The sequence below is a fragment of the Protopterus annectens genome, chromosome 2.part0, assembly GCF_019279795.1.
Source record: "Protopterus annectens isolate FY-2018-M chromosome 2.part0, PAN1.0, whole genome shotgun sequence".
NCBI classification, from domain to species: Eukaryota; Metazoa; Chordata; order Ceratodontiformes; family Protopteridae; genus Protopterus; species Protopterus annectens.
In genome coordinates, this window is record NC_056728.1 from 986,786,981 (window position 1) to 986,813,320 (window position 26,340).

Sequence of the window (26,340 nt, forward strand, 5' to 3'; positions counted from 1 at the left end):
TTATACAAGAGTGTTAGTCAAGATAAGGCAGGAAAGACCAAGGGCAATCCTGATTGCCCCATGCTGGCCATGCCAACACTGATACCCACTACTGTGCAGTCTGTCACCAGTGTCCCCATGGCACCTAGCCCAGATCCCAACCCTCCTGACTCAGCAGAAGGGTCAGGTCTTGCATCCGCAATTGCAGACCCTGAACCTTGCAGCCTGGCTTACTCCTTGAATTCTCCTCCAGTGGCCAGCCTAAGCAAGCAGGTACTGGATGTCATACTTGAAGCCAGACCCAGTACAAGGAAATCCTATGCTGACAAGTGGAAAAGGTATTCTTCCTGGTTTCAAACTAAAGGAGCGGATATACCACAGCCCTCCTTACCTGTTATCCCGGATTACCTAGCAGACCTACTCCACAGAGGCCTGTCCTTTTCTTCCACTAAGATCCATGCCTCTGCCATCTCTGCTCATTACAGCAGTGAGCCACCTCTCTTTTCTCACCCACTCATCAAGCAGTTCCTGAGAGGGGCTAACAACTTAAGGCCACCAAGAAGAGCCCCCACCCCTGCTTGGGACCTTAATTTTGTGTTGGAAAAGCTCATGCTACCCCCTTTGAGCCTACAGCATCAGCAGAGTTAAAATTCCTCTCTTGGAAAGCAGCCTTGCTTCTGGCCATCATGTCATCTAGAAGAGTGTCTGAGCTACAAGCACTTATGGCTGTAGAACCCTTCATTATTTTTCATGCTGACAGGATCTCCCTCAGGACTAACCCAACTTTTATGCCGAAGGTGGTGTCCAGTGTGGCTCTCAACCAATTTATCCATTTGCCCACCTTTTTCCCTAATCCTCAAAATAAGGAGGAAAGGATCCTGCACTCTTTAGATGTGCAGAGACAGCTCAGATTCTACCTTGATAGGACTAAGCCCTTCAAGAAATCTAACCAGTTACTAGTCAGCTTTGCACCTGGGGCAGAGGACAAGGCCATATCAAAACAATCCATCTCCAAATGGATAGCACACTGTATACATTTCTGTTACAAACACCATGAGAAACCACCCCCTCAGGGGGTCAGAACGCATTCCACTAGGGCAACTTCAACCCCTACAGCCTTTCTCAGAGGAGTCCCTACCTGCAACATTCTGGAAGCTGGTACTTGGAGTTCTGTTCATACCTTACCACCTACCTATCTTTTCCAAATCCAGGGCGGGTTTTGTAACAGCAGTCCTGGAGAGCATACTAGCCAGCCCCAACTCTTCTTGACTACCTCCATCCATTCTTCAGCTTTGGAAATCAACCCAAGTGTGATGACTGCAACAGTGAAACACGAAGAACATAATACAGTTGTGTACACTTACCATAATTGTAGATGTTCAAGTGTATTCACTGTTGCAGTCTTGGATGTTCATCGTGTTTCACTGTTGCAGTCATGACTGTAGGGTTCTCCCTGCCGCAGGCAGTCCTCGGTCGGCCAGAATCCCAAAGTCTGGGTCCGGCGTCGGCTCTTCAACCATGCTCCCTGACGTCAGAGCGCCAGGAGTACAAAGCTGACAGCCGACGCCATCTTCTCCAGTCTTTCTTGCCATGTGTTGATAGCAGTTCGCAAGTGCCAGTCGGCTGACTCCTGACGATTTTTTCTGATAAATTTCAGTCCAAAGACTTTCTTCTCCACTCAAAGCTAAGTACCCCGTTGGGAAAACCTTTTCTTGCTCCAGTCTGATGTCAGAAAAAGTTAATAATTCCATTTCATGTGGGAAGCAAATACCTCATAAGGATTTTCATTCTTACTGTATTCCTTGCTTAGGCCCTGACCACGACGTAGCTAGTTGTCGGTTTTGTGCTAGATTCAATCAACGTGCAATTAAACGAAGGTACGATTTTGCTTTTCATTACTTCGGTAGGCGCTTTAACTACAAAATGTCGTCGGATACGGTTCCAGCTACCGGAGTTCACAAACGTCGCAAGGATAAAGACAGGCCTCTGAGGTCCAAATCTGGTGATAGCACACAAGCGGAGCCAGCTTCAGGTTCGGCCGTCGTCAGTGAGGCGCGTTTGCAGCCCCTGTCGTCGGCCATTTCAGAACCGATGGCCGAAACGGACTCTCATGAGGAGCCAACAAGGTCTTTAAATATCTCTATTGCAGGACCTTCAGACAATGCTCCTTCTGATGGGTCCGGAGCCGCTGTGCAGGTACCGGCTTCCAAAGGGGTTTTCAGGCCTACTCAGCTTATAATAAAGGCAAAGACAAAGGCAAAGACTCCTAAATCAAAGACTGCAACACAGGTCTCTTCTGAACCGGCTCCCAAGTCACAGAAACAGTTACTCAAGATGGCGGAGGATTTACTTACTATGATTAGGGGTTCACATCCCCCTCCAGATAAAAGGCCAAGGCAAGATGTTTATTATGATTCCTCTGATCAGGCTTCTGTTTCTTCAGTTTCCTCTTCTGACCAAGAATATTCTTTCCCTCCTTATGAGGATTCTGATGTTGAGGAATCTATTCCCTCAGCTTCTCCCCCTGAGGATTTCTCTTTTGGGGAAACTTTGCATGAAATGAGGGAACATTTCCACTGGTAAGGACAGGAGTATTCAGAATCTAAGAAAAGACTAAGGGATTTTCTTCTTCTCCGCCAACATAGACCCTTGGCTATTCCTCCTGTTTTGGATATTGTGGATGATGCTTTTTCGGAGGCTAATTTAACCCCTGATTCTTTTCCTCCTGCTCCTGTCAAGCCAGATAGATATTACAGGGTTCCTGATTCCCACCAATTTTTATACAAGAACCCTTCTGCTGACCCTGAAACCATTTCTCAGGGCCCTAAGGGAGTTAAGGCGGCTTCTGCCAAAAATCCCATTCCCACTGAAAAGGACTCTAGATCTTTAGAAAGATGGGGCAAAAAAGTGTACACTTCTGCTACTTTGTCCATCAGGGCTTTAAACTGTCAGTTTCATATGCTGAAATAGCAGCAATTTCTCTTGTCTGTTTTAAAACAAAAGCTTACTTCCATTTCTGCCTGTGCAGATGATAAGGAATTACATGACTTATTGCATGCCACTGAGCAAGTTGGAAAGCATGGTTTACACTGTGGATTTGATGCCTTGGATGCTTCTTGTAGGGCTGCTGCCTCCGGCACAGTCATTAGAAGGCATGCATGGCTAAAGGAACACAATTTGCCAGAACAAGTGAAAGCTACATTATTGGATACTCCTGTTCAGCATAATGTTTTGTTTGGATCAAAAGCTGAAAAAGTGATTAAAAAGATGGAGGATAAGGCGAAATCCATGCAAACAGTTAAAGATGTCTTACAAGTACAGCCACCAAGATTTAGCAGAAATTGGCCTTCTAAAAATTGGTCCTTTCCCACTTCAGATAGGCCTCAGAGAGGTAGATACAGACGCTCCAGCGGAAGGCCTCGAACACAAGGTTCTTATAGACCAAGACAGTGGACTGCTTCCAGCCCTAGGGGAGGAGAGGACAGGTCACAAACTCATAGGAAACAAACTCAATGACTCCCTCTGTTGGGCTGCAGGAACTTCTTGCCTGGAAGCCCCTCTTGGAGGAAAACTCTCTCTTTTTTATCAAAATTGGACTCGTATAACCCAAGACAAGTGGGTTCTGGATGTGGTTCTAAGAGGTTACAAATTCCATTTTCATACCCTGCCAAGGCCAAGCGGATGGCCAGACCTTTCAAAACATCAATGGACGGAGGCCTTAAAAGCCATAGAACTGGTTCCACTTTCAGAGATGGGACAAGGTTTTTACCCAAGGCTCTTTCTAATCCCCAGGAAGCAAAACTCATGGAGACCCATTCTGGATCTGTCAGTCTTGAACACCTTTCTAGAGATTCCAAAATTCAAGATGCTTACTCTACAGCAACTACTTCCAATGCTGTCCAGAGATGCTTGGATGGTAACTTTGGATTTAAAGGAGGCATATTTACACATTCCCATCAGGAAGGAACGCAGAAAATACCTCAGGTTCAAGGCCGGATCGAGGCACTTTCAATTCTCTGCACTGTCCTTTGGATTGTCTACTGCGCCCAGGGTCTTCACCAAATGCCTGACTCCAGTAGTAGCTTACTGCAGACACAAGGGAATTCAAATTTACCCTTATCTGGACGATTGTCTAATTCAGGCAGACAGCAAGGATGTCTTACTCCAGCATCTAGAATTTGTTCAGAACCTCCTCAAGTTCCTGGGTTTCTCTGTCAACATAAGAAAGTCAAATTTGACACCCTCACAACAGATAACTTTTCTGGGGGGTGCTCTTCTAAACACCACAACCCAGATGGCATTTCTAACATCCGAAAAACAGTTACATCTGGCTTCAACTTTCAAAACCTTGGCAACTTTAACTCAGCTATCTGCAAGGAGATTCCTGCAGGCTCTGGGTTACATGGCCTCCTGCATCCTTCTCGTACCATATGCAAGACTACACATGAGGAAAATACAGTGGTACCTAAAAAGTGTATGGTCTCAGCATTGCCACAGTTTAGACATACTGATCTCCATCCTTCCTTGCCTTCAAAAGGAATTTCTTTGGTGGTCCAGGGCATGTACTCTAAACAAAGGGAAACCCTTCTGTCTGCCTCCTGCCACTCAGATTCTAACCACGGACCTCGGATTATGCTTGGGAGCCCATTTTCAGGGCAACTGTCTGCAGGGCCTTTGGACAAAGGATCAGAAGCACCTGCATATCAATTTAAAGGAAATGTTAGCCATCCAGGAAGCTCTACTGGCCTTCAGGAATCTTTTACATCCAGGACAACTACTAATACGGACAGACAACACCACAGTTATGTGGTACATAAACAAGCAAGGGGGATCTCATTCCTACCCCCTTTGCAGACTAGCCATGTATCTATGGAACACAGCTCTAGCTTGCAATCTGGACCTTCAAGCTCAGTTTCTACCAGGGAAGCTAAACTTCCTGGCAGACAGTCTGAGCAGAAACCTTTCAGATCCACACGAATGGATGCTGGACACCAAAATATTCAGGATGTTAACAGCAGTCTGGGGATGTCCTCACATAGACCTCTTTGCATCCCACCTCAATCATCAACTACAGAATTTTTGCACCAGGATTTTCCACAAAGAAGCTTGGAAGGTGGATGCCCTATCATTTAGTTGGAGGAACCTTTCGAGATATGCCTTTCCGCCGCTTCCTCTTCTTCCACTGGTATTATTAAAGATAAAACAGGACAAGCCCAAGATGATAATCTTGCTGGCCCCAAATTGGCCTCGACAGTTTTGGTACCCAACTCTGAAAAACCTATGTCTGGAGCCCCCTTGGGTTTTACCTCAGTCTCCGAACCTTCTGTCCCAACATCAGGGTCAGGTTCTACACTCTCATGTCAGAACTCTCAGCCTGGCGGCCTGGTTAATCCAGGGCCTTTGATTTCTTCTTTCCTATCCAAGCAGGTTATGGATGTCATTTTGGAAGCCAGACGTCCTAGTACTAGAAAATCTTATGCAGGAAAATGGAAAAGATTTTGTTCCTGGATGCAGGCTCAGAATTCTGATCCTCTTCTTCCGAACATTCCTTTAATTTTACTTTACTTGACAGATCTCTTACATAAGGGTCTCTCTTTCTCTTCCATTAAGATTCATGCCTCTGCTATTTCTGCTCATTATAATACAGACCCTCCAATCTTTTCCCACCAGCTCATGAGACAGTTTCTCAGGGGAGCTAAGAACTTAAGACCTCCTAGATCTCCTCCCATTCCTGCTTGGGATCTCAACTATGTTTTGGAAAAACTGACCTTGCCTCCTTTTGAGCCTGCCACCTCTTCTGACATCAAGATTTTTATCTTGGAAGACAGCTATTCTGTTAGCCCTAACCTCTGCCAGGAGAGTTTGAGTTACAAGCTCTTATGGCTGTGGAGTCTTATATTATTTTTCATCAAGACAGGGTGTCGTTGAAGACTAATCCTACCTTCATGCCTAAGGTGGTTTCCAAAGTGGCTTTAAATCAGACTATCCACTTGCCTACTTTTTTCCCCACTCCTCAAAATAAAGGGGAAAGGATCTAAAACAATTCTGTAAAGGGGCCAAAAATTTAAGACCCCCCACCAGGAGAGCTCCCACTCCAGCATGGGACCTTAACTTTGTATTGGAAAAGCTGACTCTTCCCCCCCTTTGAGCCAGCTGCAACAGCAGAGTTGAAATTCCTTTCTTGGAAAACAGCCTTACTTCTAGCCATCACGTCAGCAAGAAGTGTGTCTGAATTACAGGCCCTCATGGCAGTGGAACCCTTCATTTTCGTCCATGCGGACAGGGTTTCCCTCAGGACTAATCCCTCCTTTATGCCCAAGGTGGTGTCTAGTGTGGCCCTAAACCAGTCCATTCATTTGCCTACTTTTTTCCCTAATCCACAAAAGAAAGGGGAATGGATGCTGCACTCTCTGGATGTGTGCAGAAAACTTAGATTCTGTTTGGACAGGACTAAGCCACTCAGAAAATCTGACCAGCTGCTAGCTGGATTTGCTCCAGGGGCAAAGGGGAAGGCCATTTCAAAGCAAACTATTTCCAAATGGATAGCCCATTGCATTCATTTCTGCTACAAGCACCATGGAAAACCTACCCCACAGGGGATAAGATCACATTCCGCCAGGGTTGCATCTACCTCTACTGCATTTCTCACAGGAGTTCCTACCAGGGACATCCTGGAAGCTGTTACCTGGAGCTCTGTACATACCTTCACCAAGCATTACCACCTGCCTATCTTTTCTAAATCCAGAGTTGGATTTGCCACAGCAGTCTTGCAGGGCTTACTAGCTGGGCCTAATGCTCTTTAACTACCACCTTCCTTCCTTAGCTTTGGGAATCAACCCAAATGTGATGATTGCAACATTGAAACATGAAGAACATAGTACATTTGTGTACATTTACCATAAATGTAGATGTTCAAGTGTATTCACTGTTGCAGTCCTGGTTACCCTCCCTCCAGCCCCCTGACTTCTCTTGGTTCTACCTTTCCGTCTTGTTTGGTATATATATTTTTTCATGTGTATTTGCTTTTTGATGGGGGTGTACCATACCATATAATTGGTTCTTATTGTGGGGGCATCTGACATCTGGGGCAAGAAAAACTGATGTAATGTCGTTAGCTGCATGTTTTATACCCCTGATGACCTGACGTCATGGAGGAAGCAACAGCATCCAACGCAGAAATCCGAACACTCAGGTATTCAGGCCGGCTGATAACCCAAATGTGTTGACTGCAACAGTGAATACACTTGAACATATACATTTATGGTAATTGTACACAATTGTACTTTTTATTTTGCCCACTGTACCTCCCATCTGGAAGAAGTAAGGGTTTAAGGAATGTAGTAACCTGAGTCAGATGCAAATATTTTCTTGGAAGCCAGTCTTTATGAATACAAAGATGCCCATGAAAATAGAATAAAAGGCATGACTGAACTATATTTTTAGCAAGTATAGCAAGGTTGTAAATTTTTCATTCTACTACTGTCTGTAAACAGTGTATTATGTGAGTTATCTAACTCATAGTAGTTACTTTCAGTAAAAATATCATGTAGGAGCTTTCTTTACTTTCCAGTCATAGTAGTCATTGCAGGCTTGAATAAATTCTTCTGACTTTATGTACCATTTATGATGTGTTGTAACCAATGATGTGAAGTTGTTCAATCTCGCCATTCATTCTTTACTGATGAGTTCGGAGCCGATACGGCCAATTGCAAAGCTCGCCATCTTCAAATAGCTCAAGGCCAAGTCCCTATCCCATGATGCACCTGTGAATTACGTCAGATCGATCTAGTTTGCTGCTGCAACAGATCAGAGGTTCTGACTTAGCTCGGGCAAGATAAGAAAAGTGTTTTCATTAAAAATTCCTTAAAAGTTTTTGATAGTATAGTTAGGTTTGTTTATAAAGCTCTTATAGCTTTTAGTTTGCTGTTTCCCTCCCATTTACTGTTTTTCATATATTTCTAGTTGGCCTCTTTTAGGCCTAGTTAGTTGTAGTTCTTATAAGTGTGGTCTGTCTAGCCTTCATTTTTTTTATGTAAGGCTCAGTACAGTAAAACTTTGTCTATATAGATAAGCTTATTGCTTTTCCTTTTTTCAGCTTGCTGTGCTATTTAGTGACCTTTGTCACGTTTCTAAGATAGTTGTACTTAGATTTTGTCTGGTCTGTCTAGCCTTCTGTATTTATATAACGTTTAGTCATTTTGTTACTGTCTAAATTTACAGTGTACTCTACTTATAGGATTGTTGTTTCTCAGCAGCTATCTTTGTTGGCATAGTCTGCTTTGTGTATCACATATTTTGTGTGTGTGTGTGTGGTTTAGCCTGTTTTTATTAAGGCTTACCTGCTATTTTTTCTATTATGTGAAAATTTACTCTTGTTGTTTTTTGTGTGGTAGCAGTAAATATTTTCTAACTTTATTATGGCGGATCAAGATAAGCACCCCAAATCTGGGTTCAAAAAGTTCCCTAAGTGTGGCCAGAAAATGTCAGTTACGGACAGCCGCGTCAACTGTGTTTATTGTCTAGAGGCTCTGCATTTGCAAGACGATTGTGCCATTTGTCATTCCTTCTCCTCTAGGGTCCTGCAGGAAAGGAAGAGGAAACTGATCGATAGAGGCTTGTTGAAGCCTTTATTTCAGGAAGTTTTGAGTGACCATGGTGGCTCCAGTAGGTCCTCAAAGTCTTCTAAAACATCCGACTCAAAAAAATCAAAGTCATTGACTTTGGCTCCACTGCCCTCGGAGCCAACAGACTCTTCCTTTCGGAGCCAGTCCCCAGTCTTGGAACCGGTCTTTGAAGTGCCAAAGAGTCCTATTCTCCAGTTGGTACCACCTTAGGTACAATCGTCTCGATCATCTATCAGCCTGTCGGATCTGGACTTGGATCGTGTGGTACAGAAGCTGTTGTCGGCACAGGCATTAGCCAAAATGTTATCGGCTTTGACCCAAATGGCTTCGGAGCTGAAGACCATTGCACCAACTATTACTATTCCTCCTCTGAGTCATGCTGGTCGTTCGGAGCCGGAGGAGGCAGACCTGGTGTTAGTGGAACCCTCGGAGCCAATGCCTGCTCCAGTGTCTTCAGCTCCATGTACTCTGAAATCCTTGGTGCCTATCGAGGATTCTAGGAGCTGACACTGTCTCTGGTTGGGTCTGTGGAGGACAGTCAGACCAACTTGTCGGTTCTGACTTGTCTCTTGGGGCCTCGGCTCCTACCTCAGGCTCAGAGCCCACTGTCCCGATGCTGGGGGTATCAATGGTTTCCTCAGATCCATCAGCTCCCTCACATCGGAGCAGAGGTGCTTTCTATGCCATGAGGAGAGTCATGTCTCCTAGGACATCCTCGACCTCGGGTCTGCACTCCTCCCCAAAAGTGCCTGTGTCTGCTTCTGCCTCACATGTCCTGACCAAGTGTAGAGACCCCAGAGCCTCAGGAAGCCCTAATGGGTTGCCCCTGCTCTTCCAAGACTTCACCAGAGAACCCCCACTGATGAGGTTCCCAGGTAGAGATTGTGCAAGAGGAAGCACCTAGACTCCCCACAGGAGTCTCTCACATCAGATACTGACTTAGATGAGTCAGAAGGGTCCCCACGGTCCCCCTCTGAGGATATCTCATTTGCTGAGATACTTGAGATCCTTAGGCAGAGGGGTGACTGGCAGTCCAAAAGCCCTATTGAGGATGAGTCAGTTCTCCTGAAGGCTTTCGTGTCTCAGCCCTCCACCTCTTGGGTGACTCAACCCTAAAAAAGGCTGATGCAGCTGGTCTCACGAAGGGCATGGGAGTCTCCGGATACTATGGAGCCTGTCCCTTGGAGGCCTAATAAATTTATTTCAGCCCCACCTGACAAAACATTTTTAACTAAATGTGTTCCGGTTGATACCATGGTGGTGGCAGCGGCCACCAAGAAGGAAATGTCTGAGACTTCCTCGTCTATCATCCTCATAACAGAGACTCCAGGATTATGGATAGATATGAGAAGCACATGTTCAGTTCAGTGACCTTTGCTCTCTGTTCGCTGAACTACTTAACCCATTTTACTAGGTTGCGAAGATATCTCCTTAAGGAGTTGGGGCATACTCTTCAGGGTACAGTAGCTGCAGCAGCTTCCGACAAAGTTACGGCCCAGCTTGCTACCCTACATTCTGTCGTCAGCTCATCCATGTGCCTCATATCTTATGCAGCTGATGGAACGAGTAGGGCAGTGGGTACAGGAATTGCTCTTAGGAGACATTCCTGGATGCGCTTGTGTTCCTTCGTGGAGCCCTTCAAGTCTTCCTTTGTGAACACTCCCTTTGATGGCTCGTCCCTTTTTGGGCCTAAAGTGAAGGAAACCTTAACCAGATGTGAACAGAATGGAGAGACTTTATCTGCCGTCGGGGTCCGTTTTTCCACCCCTACCCAACCATACCCTAAAAGGTCGAAGGGGAGGAAAAATGTGGTTCTGAAAAGCCCGAGGAGCCTTTCAGGGCACACGTGGGGAACCCCCCTCCAGGGGCAGAGGACGGGGTAATAATGGAAGATGCCGCCCTCACAGCATTGGGGGGTCCACAACACCAGGGTGACTGGGATCACTTCTCTGGGACACCCTACCAGTGCTCCTGAGAGGAGGCCCGACTGTCCTACTCTGGAGGCAGTCAGGCGTCGCTTATCTTTGTACCCAGATTCCTGGCTCAATATAACAAAAGACTGCAGGGTACAAAGTATCATTTCCAGAGGGTACTTCATTCCATTCGCCACACACCCTCCAATCATAAGAAAAATCCCGGACGTTCCAGCAAGTTACAGGGAACAGGCAACAATAGAGGTCCAAATGTTGCTAAGAAAAAGAGTCATCCAACCAGTCCCAGCAGACCAGACAGGATCCGGTACTTACTCAAGATTCTTTTTGGTTCCAAAGAAAATGGGGGACTGGAGACCCATATTGGACATCAGCAGACTGAACCACTGTGTAAAGAAAGAGAAGTTTTGCATGGTCATGCTTCAGTCTATACTCCCCTTCTTAGGGAAAGACAATTGGATGTGTTTGATAGATCTCAAGGATGCATACTACCACATAAAAATGGCCAGGCCATCCAGGGATCACCTGCACTTCTGGCTGGGAGCCAATCATTACCAGTTTCGAGCCCTGCCCTTTGGTCTCACTACAGCCCCCAGAGTGTTCACCAAATGCATGACAGTGGCTACGGCTCACCTGAGGCGTCTAGGATTCCAGGTGTTTCCGTACTTAGGTGATTGGCTCCTTACCGCCACCACCAGGCATCATCTCATTCAGGCCAGGGAGTCCACTCTGTCATTCTGCAATCATCTGGGCATTATAATCAACTCAGAAAAATCTGCCTTGTCGCCATTGCAGCATATCATTTTTATAGGGGCAGAATTAGACACCACCACCACTCTAAGGCTTCCAATAGAAAGAGTCTCTCTTCGTCAACATGTCAGCATCCTGATATCAGAGGACAAAGCACCAGCATCGGAAGTTCTGAAAGTATTAGGCATGATGGCAGCAGCATTTCTAGACATACCACTTGCTGGTATGCACATGCGAATATTTCAATGGCTATTGTTCACTCAGTGGTCCTACCAAGAGCTCCCCATGAATCATGCCATAATGATCACAAATTCTTGCAAAGAAGGACCTTCAGTGGTGATCGACCTCACTTCTTGTCATGATAGGATGCCCATTTGTGCTACTCTCTCCAGTGGCCCCAGTGACCACAGACGCTTCCCTGATTGGGGGGGGTTTAGGGAAAGACTGCTCAAGGCACATGGACCGATCAATAGACACATCTGGATATCAATGTCCTGGAGATGAGAGCAGTACTTTTGGCGTTGCAGTATTTTCAGGAATCTGTTTGTCTGGGTATGATTGCGATTCAGACAGACAACATGTCGGTGGTCTGCTACTTGAACAAACAAGGAGGAATGAGGTCTTACCCCCTTTGTCGAGAGGCTGTCAGAATTTGGCAGTGGGCTGTTTCCACCCAGCGCTTTCTGTTGGCAACGCACATGCCAGGGAGATCCAGTGTGATAGCAGACAAACTGAGCAGAGCAATCTTGTTGCCCCATGAGTGGTCCCTCAAGAAAGAAATTGCAGACAGGATATTCCGCAGGTGGGGCCAGCCTTGCTGCGACCTTTTAGCTGTCACATAAACATGAAATGCAGAAGCTACTTTGCCATCATTCTCCCTCTGGGAGAAGCCCCAAGGGACGCACTCATGCACAATTGGCCTCTGGGTCTCATCTATGCATTTCCACCAATCCCGTTGATACCCATGGTTCTACAGAAAGCAAAATCTCTGGGAAGGACCATCATTCTTATAGCCCCTCATTGGCCTTTTCAGATTTGGTTCCCCTTCCTTCAACTTCATCTTTTGGAGAATCCTTGGATCCCTGGACCCAGTTCCAGACCTTCTGACACACCCGTCGGGGGACCTTCATCCTTCTCTGCAGTCCCTGAAGCTGACAGCTTGGTTGCTCCAGTTCCCATCATAGCCAGCTTCCATAACCTTTCCAGTGATACAAAACAGATCATTTTGTCCTCTCAGAAAACTTCTACAAGAAAACTATATCTGAGCAAATAGAAGAAATTTTCCATATGGGCCTGAAAAAATAATATTGATCCTTACCAAGCCCCTATGGCTTCCATCTTAGAATTCTTGACTATGATTTTTAACAAAGGACCTGCAGCAGCAGTAGTTCGGGTTCAATTGATTTCTATTTCTAATTTTCATCTTAGATTTGAAGGTTTGAATATCATGTCTCACAAGTTATCCAAAGCATTTCTCAAAGGGACTTTTCATATTAGACCTCCTGTGAATTCACCCTATTCTCCATGGGATCTAAATTGTATGCTTTCACATATAATTCTTCCGCCATTTGAGCCAGCTTCATCTTGTGATCTCAGATTTTTGTCTTGGAAGACCATCTTTCTTGTAGCTATTACTTCTGCCCACAGAGTGTCAGAGCTTCAGGCTTTATCCGTCAAGGCTCCCTATTTGATATTTCATGCTGAAAGAGTATCACTTAGAACAAATCCCTCATTCTTGCCCAAAGTTTGCACTGAAACCAATCTTAACCAAGTTATTGATTTGCGAGTTTTCTTCCCCAGTCATTCCAAAAATTTAGAGTATATGCTGCACAAACTAGATATTCATAGACAGCTCAGATTCTATTTGGATAGAACAAAGATTTCAGGAAATCAGACCAGCTTTTTGTTTCATTTTCAGACTCCAGGAAAGGGAGATAAGTGGCTAAAACAACTCTGTCTAAATGGTTATCTGATTGTAATCACCTTTGCCTATTCAGCTGTCAATATACCTTTGCAACACAAGATTAAAGCTCACTCAACCAGAGAAGTTTCTACCTGATCTGGTTTTCTGCCAGACTTCCTGTTGATAATATTTGTGCAGCAGCCACTTGGTCAAAACCTCTTATCTTTATCACTCATTACAAAGTTGACAAGGCCTCCAGGGACAGGGCCTTCCTTGGATCCATGGTTCTGAGAAATGTACTCCCGTGAGCCACCCAAGATTGATGGTGCTTGGGACGCTACCCATCAGTAAAGAATGAACGGCAAGATTGAATAACTTCACATAAAGACGTTATGTACTTACCATAACGTTCCATGTGAGTTGTTCATCTTGCCTTCAGTTTTATGTCCCTCCCCCCTCCTCGGCTGATAGATGACCGAGATGCTGGTTCCATCCTGGTTACTCAAACCTTCTCATCCTTTTTTCTAGGAATGTAAGAATGACATATGGTATTAGTATACGTAGCAAACAAGATCTGAGGTAATTCACAGGTGCATCGTGGGATACGGGCTTGGTCTCAAGCTATTTGAAGACCTCGAGCTTTGCAATTGGCCTTATTGGAGCTGAGGGATCGTCTCTGAACCCCCCATCAGTAAAGAATGAAGGCAAGATGAACAACTCACATGGAACGTTATGGTAAGTACATAACTTTTTTTTTTTTTAACAAAAAAAAAAAATCCAGTGAAGAAATATTTTCATTTTAATAAAGTTTCTTCTTCCTATGAATGAAAGTTTTATAGAGTTTTGTTTTTAACCAAGTCTAAAATTGTCTGTCATGTATAATTTTTCACAGATTCTTCAACAGTGGTCCTATAGAGCCAACCTAAACTTTAAAACAGCATTAGTCTGGGCATTAGTGTAGTAAATAACATTTTTACATAAAGGCACTGTCTTAAGATTAATTTGGGTTTATTTTAAAGCCTCATCCATCCATCTGTCCACAACCCCCTTTTCCCATTTTTTACATGGAGTTAGAGTATTTATCTAATATTTTGTTCTACATAATAAAATGTATTAATGAATCTGTGGCTTTAGCAGTGGTCAAGTAGCATATTGTCTGTTTGAAGAAGAAATTGTATTTTCTTTCCCTTAGTATTTCTGCAAGTCATGTTGAAGTAAATTTAATATTTTGTACAGAGCGTAAATAAGAGGGGGAATGGGGGATATGGACACTCCTGATGCACCCCCTCATTTCTGAGTTTTACGTTCTGTCTGAGGTTCAAGCTGATTTAGGAGAATTGTTGAAATAAGACAATTTAGACTAGTAGTTTCTTACCTGTTTAATAGCAACAGTAGATGCTCTCAGTCTGCCATGCTGAATGCCTTAAGAACGCCCAGTGAACATAAAGCTGGTTCTTCATTCTGATCATAGTTGTTTGAGCCATAAGAAAAAAACACCATAAAGTCTGGTTACCTGTTGACATGTTCCTACTGGGAATAATGTCAAAGTGGGAGAGATGAATTGTTTGTGGAAGAAAAGTTAAAAAAAAAAAAAAAAAAAAACTTTGCACACATTTTAACAACCTTTGTTTAATAAAACTATAGGACAATACTTTTCTTTCAAATGCTTGTCTTTCCCTGGCTTTGTAATCTTAAATATTTTGACAGCTGAAACGTGGTTAGTAAAGAGCATTTGGTCACTTTATTAAATTATTCAGATAATTAACAGTTACATTTTAATATTTCTTATACAGATCTACAGGATTACATAAGGGGACAGGTGATTTCACAATTTGTCAGTCCAAAGTTATTTATTGCAAAGAAGGGTTGTCAAATTCCAGTTGAGATAAGTCAAATCTATTTTGTAATTTGTATTAAACGGCAAAGCTTCATTTTCGAGGCTTGATTGTTTTAAACTCAGATTTATGAAAACACAGACAATCTTAAATCAAGAGTTTCATATTAAATGTGTATCCTTTCTTGGTCTACATTACTTCATTAAAGTTTTATTTCCACGAATACCTAATCATTGACCCCTTTACATCAAACATCCGTTCATCGAATATTCACATCCGCGAATGGTTTTCATAGGGAAGGGAGTTAGTTGGCCTTCATTAGAAATTTGCCCTTTTCCCCACTGTAGTGTGATCTAAGGGTTGGTATATATAAGTAAGGTGTTTGTGGGGAGTATAGCCTCGTACCTCGGTGGGGTTGAAATAATGTAGTGTGTGTGATGATCACTGTTGTGGACAAGTAATTCCTTTCCCTATGAAAACTGTTTGCTGATGTGAACGTTCGATGAATGGATGCTCTATTTAAAGGGATCGATGACTGGATATTCTTAGAAATAAAACTTTGATGTAGTAATATAGACTCATCCTGTCTAATCTCAGTAATGGCATTATTGGAATATTAGTTTATTAAACAGAACTGTTATGAACTCTTATTCTGCATCATAGTAAATGCTCATTCTGCAAGTCCTGCCTGAGTTGATATTGTTGTTTCAGTACTTTGCTTACACTGTTTAACATGATTACCTTGAGCAATATATTTTTGTGTTTAACCTTAGTTCTTCAGAATGTTGAGCTATGCCATTCACTGATCTATGCAGTGTGCTTGTTTTACCTTGTTACCTGTAAGTTAACTGTTTACCTAGTATAAATTAATTAAAAGCCACTTATGTCAAAACTGGTAAAGTGCCTTTGTAATTCAGCCATTCTCCAGAATTCTTTCATTATCATATGTGAATTCATTTTCACAGCTCTGGTTTAAGGTTAATTAACTACTGAGACTTTTATTAAGAGTAGAGCATGGTCCAATTAATATAGGGTAAACTTTAATACACTAGAATAAAAGTACTCCAGTCTAGTATGCTGCTTGTATTTTAAATCTGTGTGGGTGTGTGCATCACATGAAGGGAACGTGCATGCTTAGTAATCAGTCAGTTTATGCATCATTAAAGAAATCTGTTGATTTTCTAGTATTGCCTGTATGAGGTGACGTATGTAATTGGATATTAAAATCTCCTGCTGAAAGCAATATATGTGTAATGTAGTGAGTGTAATAAAGTAGCTACATTCAGCAAAAACAGGTGGCTTAAGCTTTAAAAGCAGTCTGCACTAATCCTGGAAGTGTTAACTGTTCTTTGATCTTCAGCTTCCAAGGTACAAATCCACCATCTTGATCTTTGATTTGATCTGCAACTCATGTCATCCTTCTGTAACATCAAACCACCCCAGATGACTCATTACTTTTCAAATTAATAAACACTTTCTTTTGTAATACCTTCTAGTACAAAGAAGGGAATGCTTATCAGTTGAAAGACATATTTCTTGTAAGCATTAAATTTCAGCAACCACGTGCTTTAAGTATTTGAAAAGATAATGCCTTTTGATTTTATTATTTAATCATTTTTATATTTAAAGACAAAAGTCTGTGCAGCTTTACAAAACCTTAAAAGCATGCATAGCAATTGTAGGAAGGCCAGCACTTTCCATCCGTCCTCCTCTGTGAAACCCAGGTGAAGATTGAAAAACAGTAAAAGATGGCATTTAAAACCCCACAAAACAAAATGAAAGAAAGAAAAAAAATATGATGTCCAAATCTCTCAGTGACTTCTCAAGTCTGGCGTAAGTACTGTTTGAAAAGAAAAAACAGGTAGGCATTAGACAGAACAAAAAATAAGGATAAACCCATGTATTCTACTGCTGTAAGCTTTAGTCCACTTTTTTGGTACATTTCACAGGTGACATAGCCGTATTTTGTATTTGCTAATTGTACTATGCGGCTTCTGCAAGTTTCTGAATTCGCATTGTTGATTTTTGTAGTAATTGTAAATTTGCATCATTCAAGCCCATTTTTACTGCTATATCTGTTATCTGATTCCTCTTTTCTTGTTTCATGAGGTAATGTAGATTACATGCTAGTTTACTTAATGCAGACGTAGTTTGTCCACTGATGTTATCAGCAGTAATGGCAGTATTCTGTCTCAAACATTTAAAACACGTCTTATGTAATATTCTGTTTTTATTAGATTACAGAAGAAGAAGAAGAAGAAGAAGAAGAAGAACCAGGTGAAAACGTACAATTTTCCTCACTTTCCAATTTTGCATTAGAAGAACCATCATTTCCAGAGGAGAAATCAATTCCTGTTTCTCAACCTTGGACATCCCCAAGCCTTCAGTTAAACCTTAATACTTCCAGCAAGAGCCTTAATGAGCCTGAACAAACAGAAATGGAGCATACCACTTCCAATGAATATGGTTTAGACTTGAAGTCCCATTTTAAAGAAAAAGGTATTGGATATGAACAAGCTGCTGATGAACAGCCAGGGACAGAGTCTGTTCCATGGAAGGATAGTTATACAGTTCGTGAAGCTGCACCAGTGGCAGAAAATCTCAGCAGGAGGTCTGATGAAACTGTGACCATTAAACAGATTTCTGCTACAGTGAAGGTAAAACCCCATTAGCTACTTATTTAATTGGAGTCTTAATGGTCCTCAGTGTTTATGTTTGTTATAATTGTGTACGAATACTTTCATAATGTACTTTTGAGATAATTTCATGGCATGTACTGTTTGAGGAGCTGTATCAACATGATGTCCTTCAAGGATGCATCTGCAGTCCTTACAAATGGGTTGTCCTGTCGTCAGGCAGCCCTTCGGTCGGCCGGATTCCAAAGTCTGGGTCTGGCCTCGGCTGGTGTCGCACTTCACCCGACGTCATCTCTGCTGGTCTTCGGGTATAAAGGCATCAGCCGACACCATTTTCCTCAGTGTTTCTTGCCCCAGATGCCAGTTGCCCTCTTGGTAAGCTAAATTTTTGGATAAATGCCAATGTTTCCAAAAAAGTAGAAGGCAAACACAAAAAATAAGCATGTATGTACATATATACAAACAAATACACCATAAGAGATCCCCCCCAGCTAGCTATTAGGTGGGTAAATACCTAGGAGTACCACAGAGGGGAAGGAGGGAGGGTAATCCTGACTGCAGATGCTATCCTGTTCGGACATCTACATTTATGGTAGGTACAAAACTGTACTATGTCCATCAAGGATGCATCTGCAGTCCTTACAAATGGGTAGAATACCATAGCCAAACTAGGGGAGGAGGAAGAAGAATTATGGTGTAGTTAGGATCCCTTGCAAAACAGCAGTGGCAAACCCTGCTCGGGATCTAGAGTATAGAGGTAAGTTATAATGCTTGGCAAATGTATGCACGGAGGTCCAAGTAGCAGCCTCAATAATGTCCTTGGTAGCCACTCCTCGTAAGAAAGCTGTGGTAGTGGCTGTAGCCCTTGTAGAATGAGGCCTTATGTTCTGTGGAATTTGCTTTCCATGGTAGGAGTTACAGAATCTTATGCAATTTCCTATCCACTTGAGATTGTCTGTTTGAAATTGCTTTTCCTTCCCTTCCTGTTGCATAAGCTACTAGAAGCTGGTCAGTTTTTCTATTGCCCTTGGTTCTGTCCAGGTAGTAGCGCAACTGTCTATGTACATCCAAGGTATGCAGCAGTCTTTCCCCCCTGTTCTGTGGATTGGGGAAGAAGATAGGTAGGTGGATTGCCTGGTTTAAAGACACTCTGGATACCACCTTAGGCATAAATGTAGGATTAGTTCTCATGGACACTCTATCTTGATGGAAGATTAGGAAGGGTTGTACTGCCATTAAGGCCTGTAGTTCTGAAACCCTTCTTGCTGAAGTAATTGCCAAGCGAAGTACCTTGTTGGGGATCCTTTTTTCTTGCACTAACTGATGTCAAAAAAAGTTAACAATTGTCTCGCCTGTGGAAAGCAAATACCACACCAAGACTTTCATTCTTACTGCGTCACTTGTTTCGGCCCAGCCCCCGACGTCCGCCTCTGTCGCTTCTGTGCTTTGTTCAATGCCAGAACTATCCATTGTTGGGCCCTTATTGTAGCTAGATATTTTCCCTTATAGTTGCTGAACTCCGATATGGCTTCGGTAAGCCATCAGACAACAGGTCTTCTGGAAAAAAAAAAGCGGAAAGATAGACAGAGACAGACTGCACAGGTTCAAACCTACCAACAACACTCCCGTTAAGCTAAGTCGTCAGTTCGCCGGTCCTCATTGAAGTGCTTTTGCAGCCCCCAATGCTCGCTTCTGTGGATTTGCAGGCCACTACCAAGACCCTTTTGGAGTCTGGTATGCCTTCTTTGACTAAGGATCCTGCATTCGTCTCTACCTTGGATGGGTCTGAAGCCACTGAGCAGGCACCGGCTTCCAAGGAAGTCCTTCACACTACTGATTCTCAACACAAACCAATGTCTTCTTTCACGACTACCATTCTTTCTAAAATGACCGAGTTTCTTAGGCCCAGGGTACGAACCACACCTAAAACAACAATGACCCAATCTCAGGCACCTGCTTCCTTGCCTCATCTCAAATGCTTAAAATGGCAGAAGACCTTATCATGCTGATCAGGGGAAGCCAGGCTACCCCCTCCAAAAGGAAAAAAGATCTGTACCCAGTAGTTTGGTCTGAACAAGAGTGTGATGCATCTGAATATGAAGATTTGCAACCCCTATCTACTTATGAGGATTGTGATGTAGAGGATTCCATTTCTTCAGCCTCTCCCCCAGAGGATTTTTCCTTTGGGGAACTCTTCATACCTTAAGGGAGCATTTCCAATGGGAATGTCAGGACTACCCTTAGTCCAAAAAGAGACTCAGGGAATTCTTAGATCTTCCACAGCACAGAACCCTGGACATTCCCCCAGTCCTGGATGTTGTGGAGGATGTTTTCCTGGAATCCAGTTTGACTCCTGACACCCAGAAAACCAGACGGGTACTACAGAGTCCCTGACTCACACAAATTGTTTTATAAAAATCTTACTGCTGACCCTGAGGTTATTTCTGAAGGGCCTAAAAGAATTAAAGCAACTTCTGCTAAGAATCCCACCCCCTCAGATAGGGATTCCCGAGCACTAGACAGATGGGGTAAAAAAAAGTATACACCTCAGCTACTCTTGCTATCAAGGCACTAAGTTTTCAGTTCTATATGCTAAAATTTCAGAAGCATACCCTGGAACTCCTCAAACAAAAAAGTCTTCCTTTCCTTCTTGTGCAGAATCTAAAGAGTTACAAGAGTTAATGCATTCTGCATATCAAGTAATTAAACACACCTTGCACTGTAGTTTTGACGCCCTAGAAGCTTCTTGCAAAGTAGCAGTCACCGGATCTGTTATTAGAAGGCATGCATAAGGAACAGCCCGTGCCAGACAATGTCAAGTCTAAATTTTTGGATGCCCTCTTGCACAAAGGCAACTTATCTGGCACCAAGGCAGAAGGGTTCTTAAAAGATGGACAGGTACTACAGAGTCCCTGACTCACACAAATTTCTTTATAAAAATCCTATTGCTGACCCTGAGGTTATTTCTCAAGGGCCTAAAGGAATTAAAGCTACCTCTGCTAAGAATCCCACCCCCTCAAATAGGGATTCCTAAGCACTAGACAAATGTGGTAAAAACGTGTACATGAAAATAAAATTGCCAAAGATTCCAAAGACAACCAAAAGGCATTCTATAGCTATGTCAAGAATCTAAATGGCAATGCTCAGATCTGCTCTGAGCTACAGCAGAATGGCATTAAATATACTGATCCCAAGGACATTGCCAATATCCTGGCAGATCGATTCAGTGCCAACTTCACCTACCTGTCACCCATAATGGGCCCACCTCAATACCGAAAGATTGCCAAATTCCCGTAATCACGGCCACACAGGTAAAAAACACACTCTCCAAAGCTAAGAATACAGCATCCATGGGACCAGGCGACATCCCTGGCTGTGTACTACATGAACTCCAAAATGAAATGGCACCTCACCTAAGTGTCATGCTTAAACACAGCCTCAGGCTTCGTGCCCACTGAGTGGCGCATAGCTACAGTTACCCCACTCCACAAGGGAGGATCCACCTTGGATCCTGGGAACTACCATCCTATCAGTCTGATGAGCCTGATCTGCAAGGCCATGGAACGCATTATCATGGAACTTATAAGCAAAGACATTGGCAACCTTCAAACACCAGGGTCTGAGTTTGGGTTTTTGAAGGGCTGATCATGTCTCCTGAACCTGATTGACTTCTTCATATTAGTCTCCAGAGCTGTGGATGAGGGTAAGGTGGTCCACACAGCCTATCTGGACCTCATCAAGGCCTTCAACACTATCCCCCACTCTGGAATCATAGCTAAACGTACTAAGTTGGGCATAAATCCCTACATCACTCGATGAGTTGCCAACTGGCTTACTGAGCGAACGCACACTGTAAAAGTAGCCAACTCCAAATCCATCTCCAGACAAGTGACAAGTACAGTATCTTAGGGTTCAGTCCTGGGACTGCTGGTGTTTGGCATCTACTTCTCTGAAGTACAGGCCAACACTAAGGGACTTTAGCTAGCAAAGTCCACAGATAACTGCAAACTGGGAGCCATTATTGAATCCCCAAATGATGTGGATATTCTACAAAAGGGCCTTTCAGAAACAGATGCTTGGTGCCAAAGCCATGGGCTCAAGCTCAGTGCCAAGCAGTGTATAGTTATCCCCTTTGGGAAAAATATGTACCCATGAATTACCACATAGGTGGCAGTACACTAAACACCGAAAGTTTGATAAGAGACTTAGGAAGACAGGTGGATAGTGGTTTCACCTTTGATAACCACATTGCCACAACAGTCAGGAAATCCTTCTATGTGGCACACCTCATCACTAAGGGCTTTTCATCCAGAAAAAAGGAGGTCATTGTCCCACTATACTCATCCCTCATTAGACCCATCATAGAGAACAATGCCCCGTTTGGTATGTACCTCACAAGATGTCTGCAACAACTGGAAAGGATGCCGAAACACTTCACTATAAGAATCACAGGGCTAAAGCAGATGCCCTGTGCTGACCGACTAAAAAAACTCCAGCTATACTCTGTCGCATATCGTCTACTCAGAGGCGATCTCTGCTTAACATACAAGGCCATGTCAAACCCAGAGTTGCTGGACATGCTACACTTAAAGAAATCTCAATCCATCAGAGCCACACGTTCCAGGAACCCAAACCTTGTCATCACAATGAATAAAACATGCCGGAGGGATAGGTTCCTGGGTGTAGTGATGGGGGCGGCTTGTGCCCCCATATTTGCAAACATCATTTTGTTGCAGTGGGAGAGACACATTCTTTTTCCCCAGTTTGGGGTAAAACAGTGGAGGCTATATCTCCAGTTTTTGGATGATGTTTTTGTTGTGTGGGAAAAATCAGTAGAAGAGATAGATGGTTTTATCACCTTTTTGAATAATTCTACCCTTTTTTTGAAATTTACCTATCAGGTGGACCATGTATTATCAATTACCTTGATGTTACCCTCTATAAGGATGTGGTGAATAGGAGGTGGGTTAGTACAATATACTGTAAACTCACTTATAGTAATAACATTTTGCATTTCCAAAGCAACCACCCAAACCATCAAAAAGTGGGAATATCAAAGGGCAATATATACGATTGGCCCAGATGGTTTCTGATTGGAGTGAATTTGGTAAAGAATGTGAAAAAATGGGAGAAATGTTTCAGGGGAGAGGTTACCCTGATGAATTGTGGTCGACTTTATGAGGGACATCAAAGATAGAAGAAGTAAGGGTGATATTGTTCCACTTATCCAAGGTAGTCTGACCCAAGAGGGACTGGGATTCAATAGGAACCTTGGAAGAAATCGGAATGATTTGAATGGGGCCTTTATTACTCAATTTTGTAATGAAGCTGGTTTTATAAGAGAGATCATTTATAAATATTGGAACATTTTCTCCTTATTCAAGGAAATGGCCAAAGTTGTTGAAGTAAAACCCCGTATTGTATTCAGAAGCTGTAAAACCTCGAAAAATATTTTTGAACATCCTACCATTGATTATGGGCCAGCATTACACACAAGAAATGGGGTACTTATCAATGTAAGAATTGTCCCAATGCAGGATGGTGGTGGAAAGGGATTGATTCTAAGAGATTTCGGCCTAAGTCCCATAATACTTATAATACTATAATATTGTGATATATGTGGGAAAGTGTACCAAATGCCGTCAGTTTTACGTATGGAAGACTAAAAGGAAATTTAAAGAGCGCTTGTACGAACATGGGTTCATAGGTTCATACTAGGCTATCTGCCCTAGGGTATTTATAAGCCTAGCCAGAGTGTGTTTGGCTTTCGCCACCCATATTAAATTAATTTTGCTATGCCCTTTTTCGAGGTTAGTATACTGTGCCTCTGTCTAACAGTGACACATAAGTGATACCCGGGGTAAACCTATGATCTTCCATCCACTCATCAAGATTCCTCTTGAAGAGAGTCAATGAGGGACTCTGCCTAACCTGGACTGGGATTTTATTCCAGAGTGAAGGCAGCCTCTGGGTTATGAATCTGTCCCTCCAGCATGTCCTATTTATTTCTGTGCTGAGGTTCAAGTCTCTCGAATGCATAGCTCGATGGGATTTGGATTTTATGAGGTGCAGCATGTCCATTAATTCCGGGTTGGGCATGGCTTTATACGTCAGGCACAGATCGCCTCTGAGCAGGCGGTATGCCACTGAGTAGAGCTGGACTTTCTTTAACCGGGCAGCATATGGCATCTGTTTGAGCCCTTTGATCCTCTTGGTGAGGTACGTTTGGGGTCTTTCCAGTTGCTGCAGGTGTCTGGTAAGGTACATCCCAAAAGGGGCATTGTACTCAATTATGGGCCTGATGAGGGATGAGTAAAGAGGCACGATGACCTCCCCTGATCTAGATGGGAATCCCTTCATGATTAGGTGGGCTATATAAAATGTTCTTCTAACCACTTTGGCCACATGGTTGTCAAATGAGAGATTGCTATCAACTTGGATCCCCAGGTCCCTAATTACTTCTTCTGTACTTAATGGATTACCACCTATGTGGTAATTTGTGGGCACTTTGTTTTTGCCAAAGGAGATGACTATACACTTTTTGGCGTTTAGCTTGAGGCCATGGCTCTGGCACCAGTTGTCTGTTTCTATGAGGCCCTTTTGGAGGATGCTTGTGTCTGCTGGAGAGTCGATTATGGCACCCAGTGTTCATCGTGTTACCCTGCTGCAGTCATCACACTTGGGTTATCCTGTCGTCAGGTGGTCCCGCAGTCGGCCTGAATTCCAAAGTCCTGGTCTGGCCTCGGTTGGTGTCGCCTCTTCCCTGATGTCAGTGCGCCAGGGGTATATAAGATGCAGCCGACTCCATTTTCTTCAGTCTTTCTTGCCACATGGTGCCCGAAGCAGAAGCAGTTCGCAAGTGCTGGTCGGCCGACTCCTGAGATTTTCGAAGTCAAATTTCAGATCCGAAGTCTTCAATAAAGCTAAGTACCCCGTTGGGGAAACTTTTCTTGCCTCAGACCGATGTCAGAAAAAGTTAACAATTGTATTTCTTGTGGGAAGCAAATACCTTGCCTAGGCCCTGACCACAACGTCACTGGTTGTCGTTTTTGTGCTAGGTTTAATAAGCGTACTATTAAAAGACACTTTGACTTCGCACGGCACTACTTCGGTAGAAAATTTAACTACACTATGCCGTCAGAGCAACCGACAACCAGCGTGCACAAAAAAATGCAAGGATAAGGACAGGCAGCCTAGACCCAAGCCAGACTCCGAGGCCTCGGCTGGTCCGGTCTCCGGTTCACCGGTCTTCAGTGAGGCCCCGGCGCAGCCCCTGACTTCCGCAGATCTGGAACCCGAGACCGCTTCAGAGCTTTTGTCGGAAAGTACTAGGCCGACGCAGCCATTTTGTTTAGCCCCTACCGACGACACTGCTGATAAAGATGTCGGTACTGCAGAAACACCTTCGGTTTCTGAAGGCGTCTTCAGACCGACAACGCTCACCATAAAAACGTATCCTAAGACTAAGACTCCTATTAAACCTAAAAAGACTGCACTTCAGTCTCCAGTTCAAGGCCCCATGCCTAAGAAACAGATGCTCAAAATGGCTGAAGATTTGATCTCTTTAATCAGGGGTTCCCAACCCCCACCCAACAAAAGGCCTAGACAAGAGGAAGATTATGCCTCCTCTGAACAAGTGTCTATTTCCTCAGGCTCCTCTGAGGACCAAGATTACTCCTTCTCCCCTTATGAAGATTCTGATGCTGAGGATTCTATTCCCTCAGCTTCTCCTCCTGAAGACTACTCCTTTGTGGAAACTTTACACACTATGAGGGAACATTTTCACTGGGAAGGTCAGGACTACTCTGACTCAAAGAAAAGGCTCAGAGAGTTTCTTTTACTCCCCCAGCACAGATCACTTGCCATCCCCCCAGTTTTAGACATTGTGGATGATGTTTACTTAGAATCCAATTTGAACCCAGATTCTTTGCCTCCTGCTCCAGCCAAACCTGACAGATACTATAGAGTGCCCGATTCCCACAAATTCCTTTATAAAAGCCCTGCTGCTGATCCAGAGACCATCTCCCAGGGTCCCAAAGGGGCTAAGGCTTCTATGGCAAAAAATCATGTACCCTCTGAAAGGGACTCCAGAGCACTAGACAGGTGGGAGAAAAAGGTTTACACCTCAGCCACTCTAGCTATGAGGGCACTAAATTGCCAATTCCACATGCTAAAATATCAGCAATTTCTAATGTCTCAGTTAAAGCAAAAAATGAGCACACTCCCTCAGCAGTCTGAATTGAAAGAAATGCAGGATCTCTTGCATGCAACTGAACAGGTGGGCAAGCATACTTTACAATGTGGGTTTCATTCTTTGGAGGCTTCCTGCAGAGCAGCTGTCACTGGGTCCTGTTATACGTAGGCATGCTTGGTTAAAGGAACAAACTCTGCCTGATCATGTTAAAGCAAAGCTTCTAGATGCTCCCTTACAACAGGATGTTCTTTTTGGAGTTAAAGCAGAAGAAGTCTTAAAGAAAATGGAGGATGAGGCAAAATCTATGCAGACAGTCAAAGATTTTCTACAGGTACAGCCCCCTCGCTTCAGCAGAAATTGGCCAACAAAAAATTGGTCCTTTCCAGCTACTGACAGAACACAGAGGGGTAAATACAGACGTCCAAGAGGCAGAGGACAGCCACAAGGCCAGTACAAACCTCGACAATGGAGCACTGCAACACAGAAGG

The 26,340-nt window shown here is 43.5% G+C and overlaps 1 protein-coding gene across 8 annotated transcripts in view; it reads left to right on the forward strand.

Moving 5' to 3' along the window:
* The window catches only part of MPDZ (multiple PDZ domain crumbs cell polarity complex component), a 3,829,210-nt gene that overhangs the window by 1,842,676 nt on the left and 1,960,194 nt on the right, over nt 1–26,340 (forward strand). For all 8 annotated transcript variants that reach the window (XM_044061234.1, XM_044061239.1, XM_044061240.1 and 5 more), the window contains one exon: nt 17,260–17,679. In XM_044061234.1, coding sequence (XP_043917169.1) covers nt 17,260–17,679 — 420 coding nt within the window. The remainder of the gene's footprint in view (nt 1–17,259; nt 17,680–26,340) is intronic.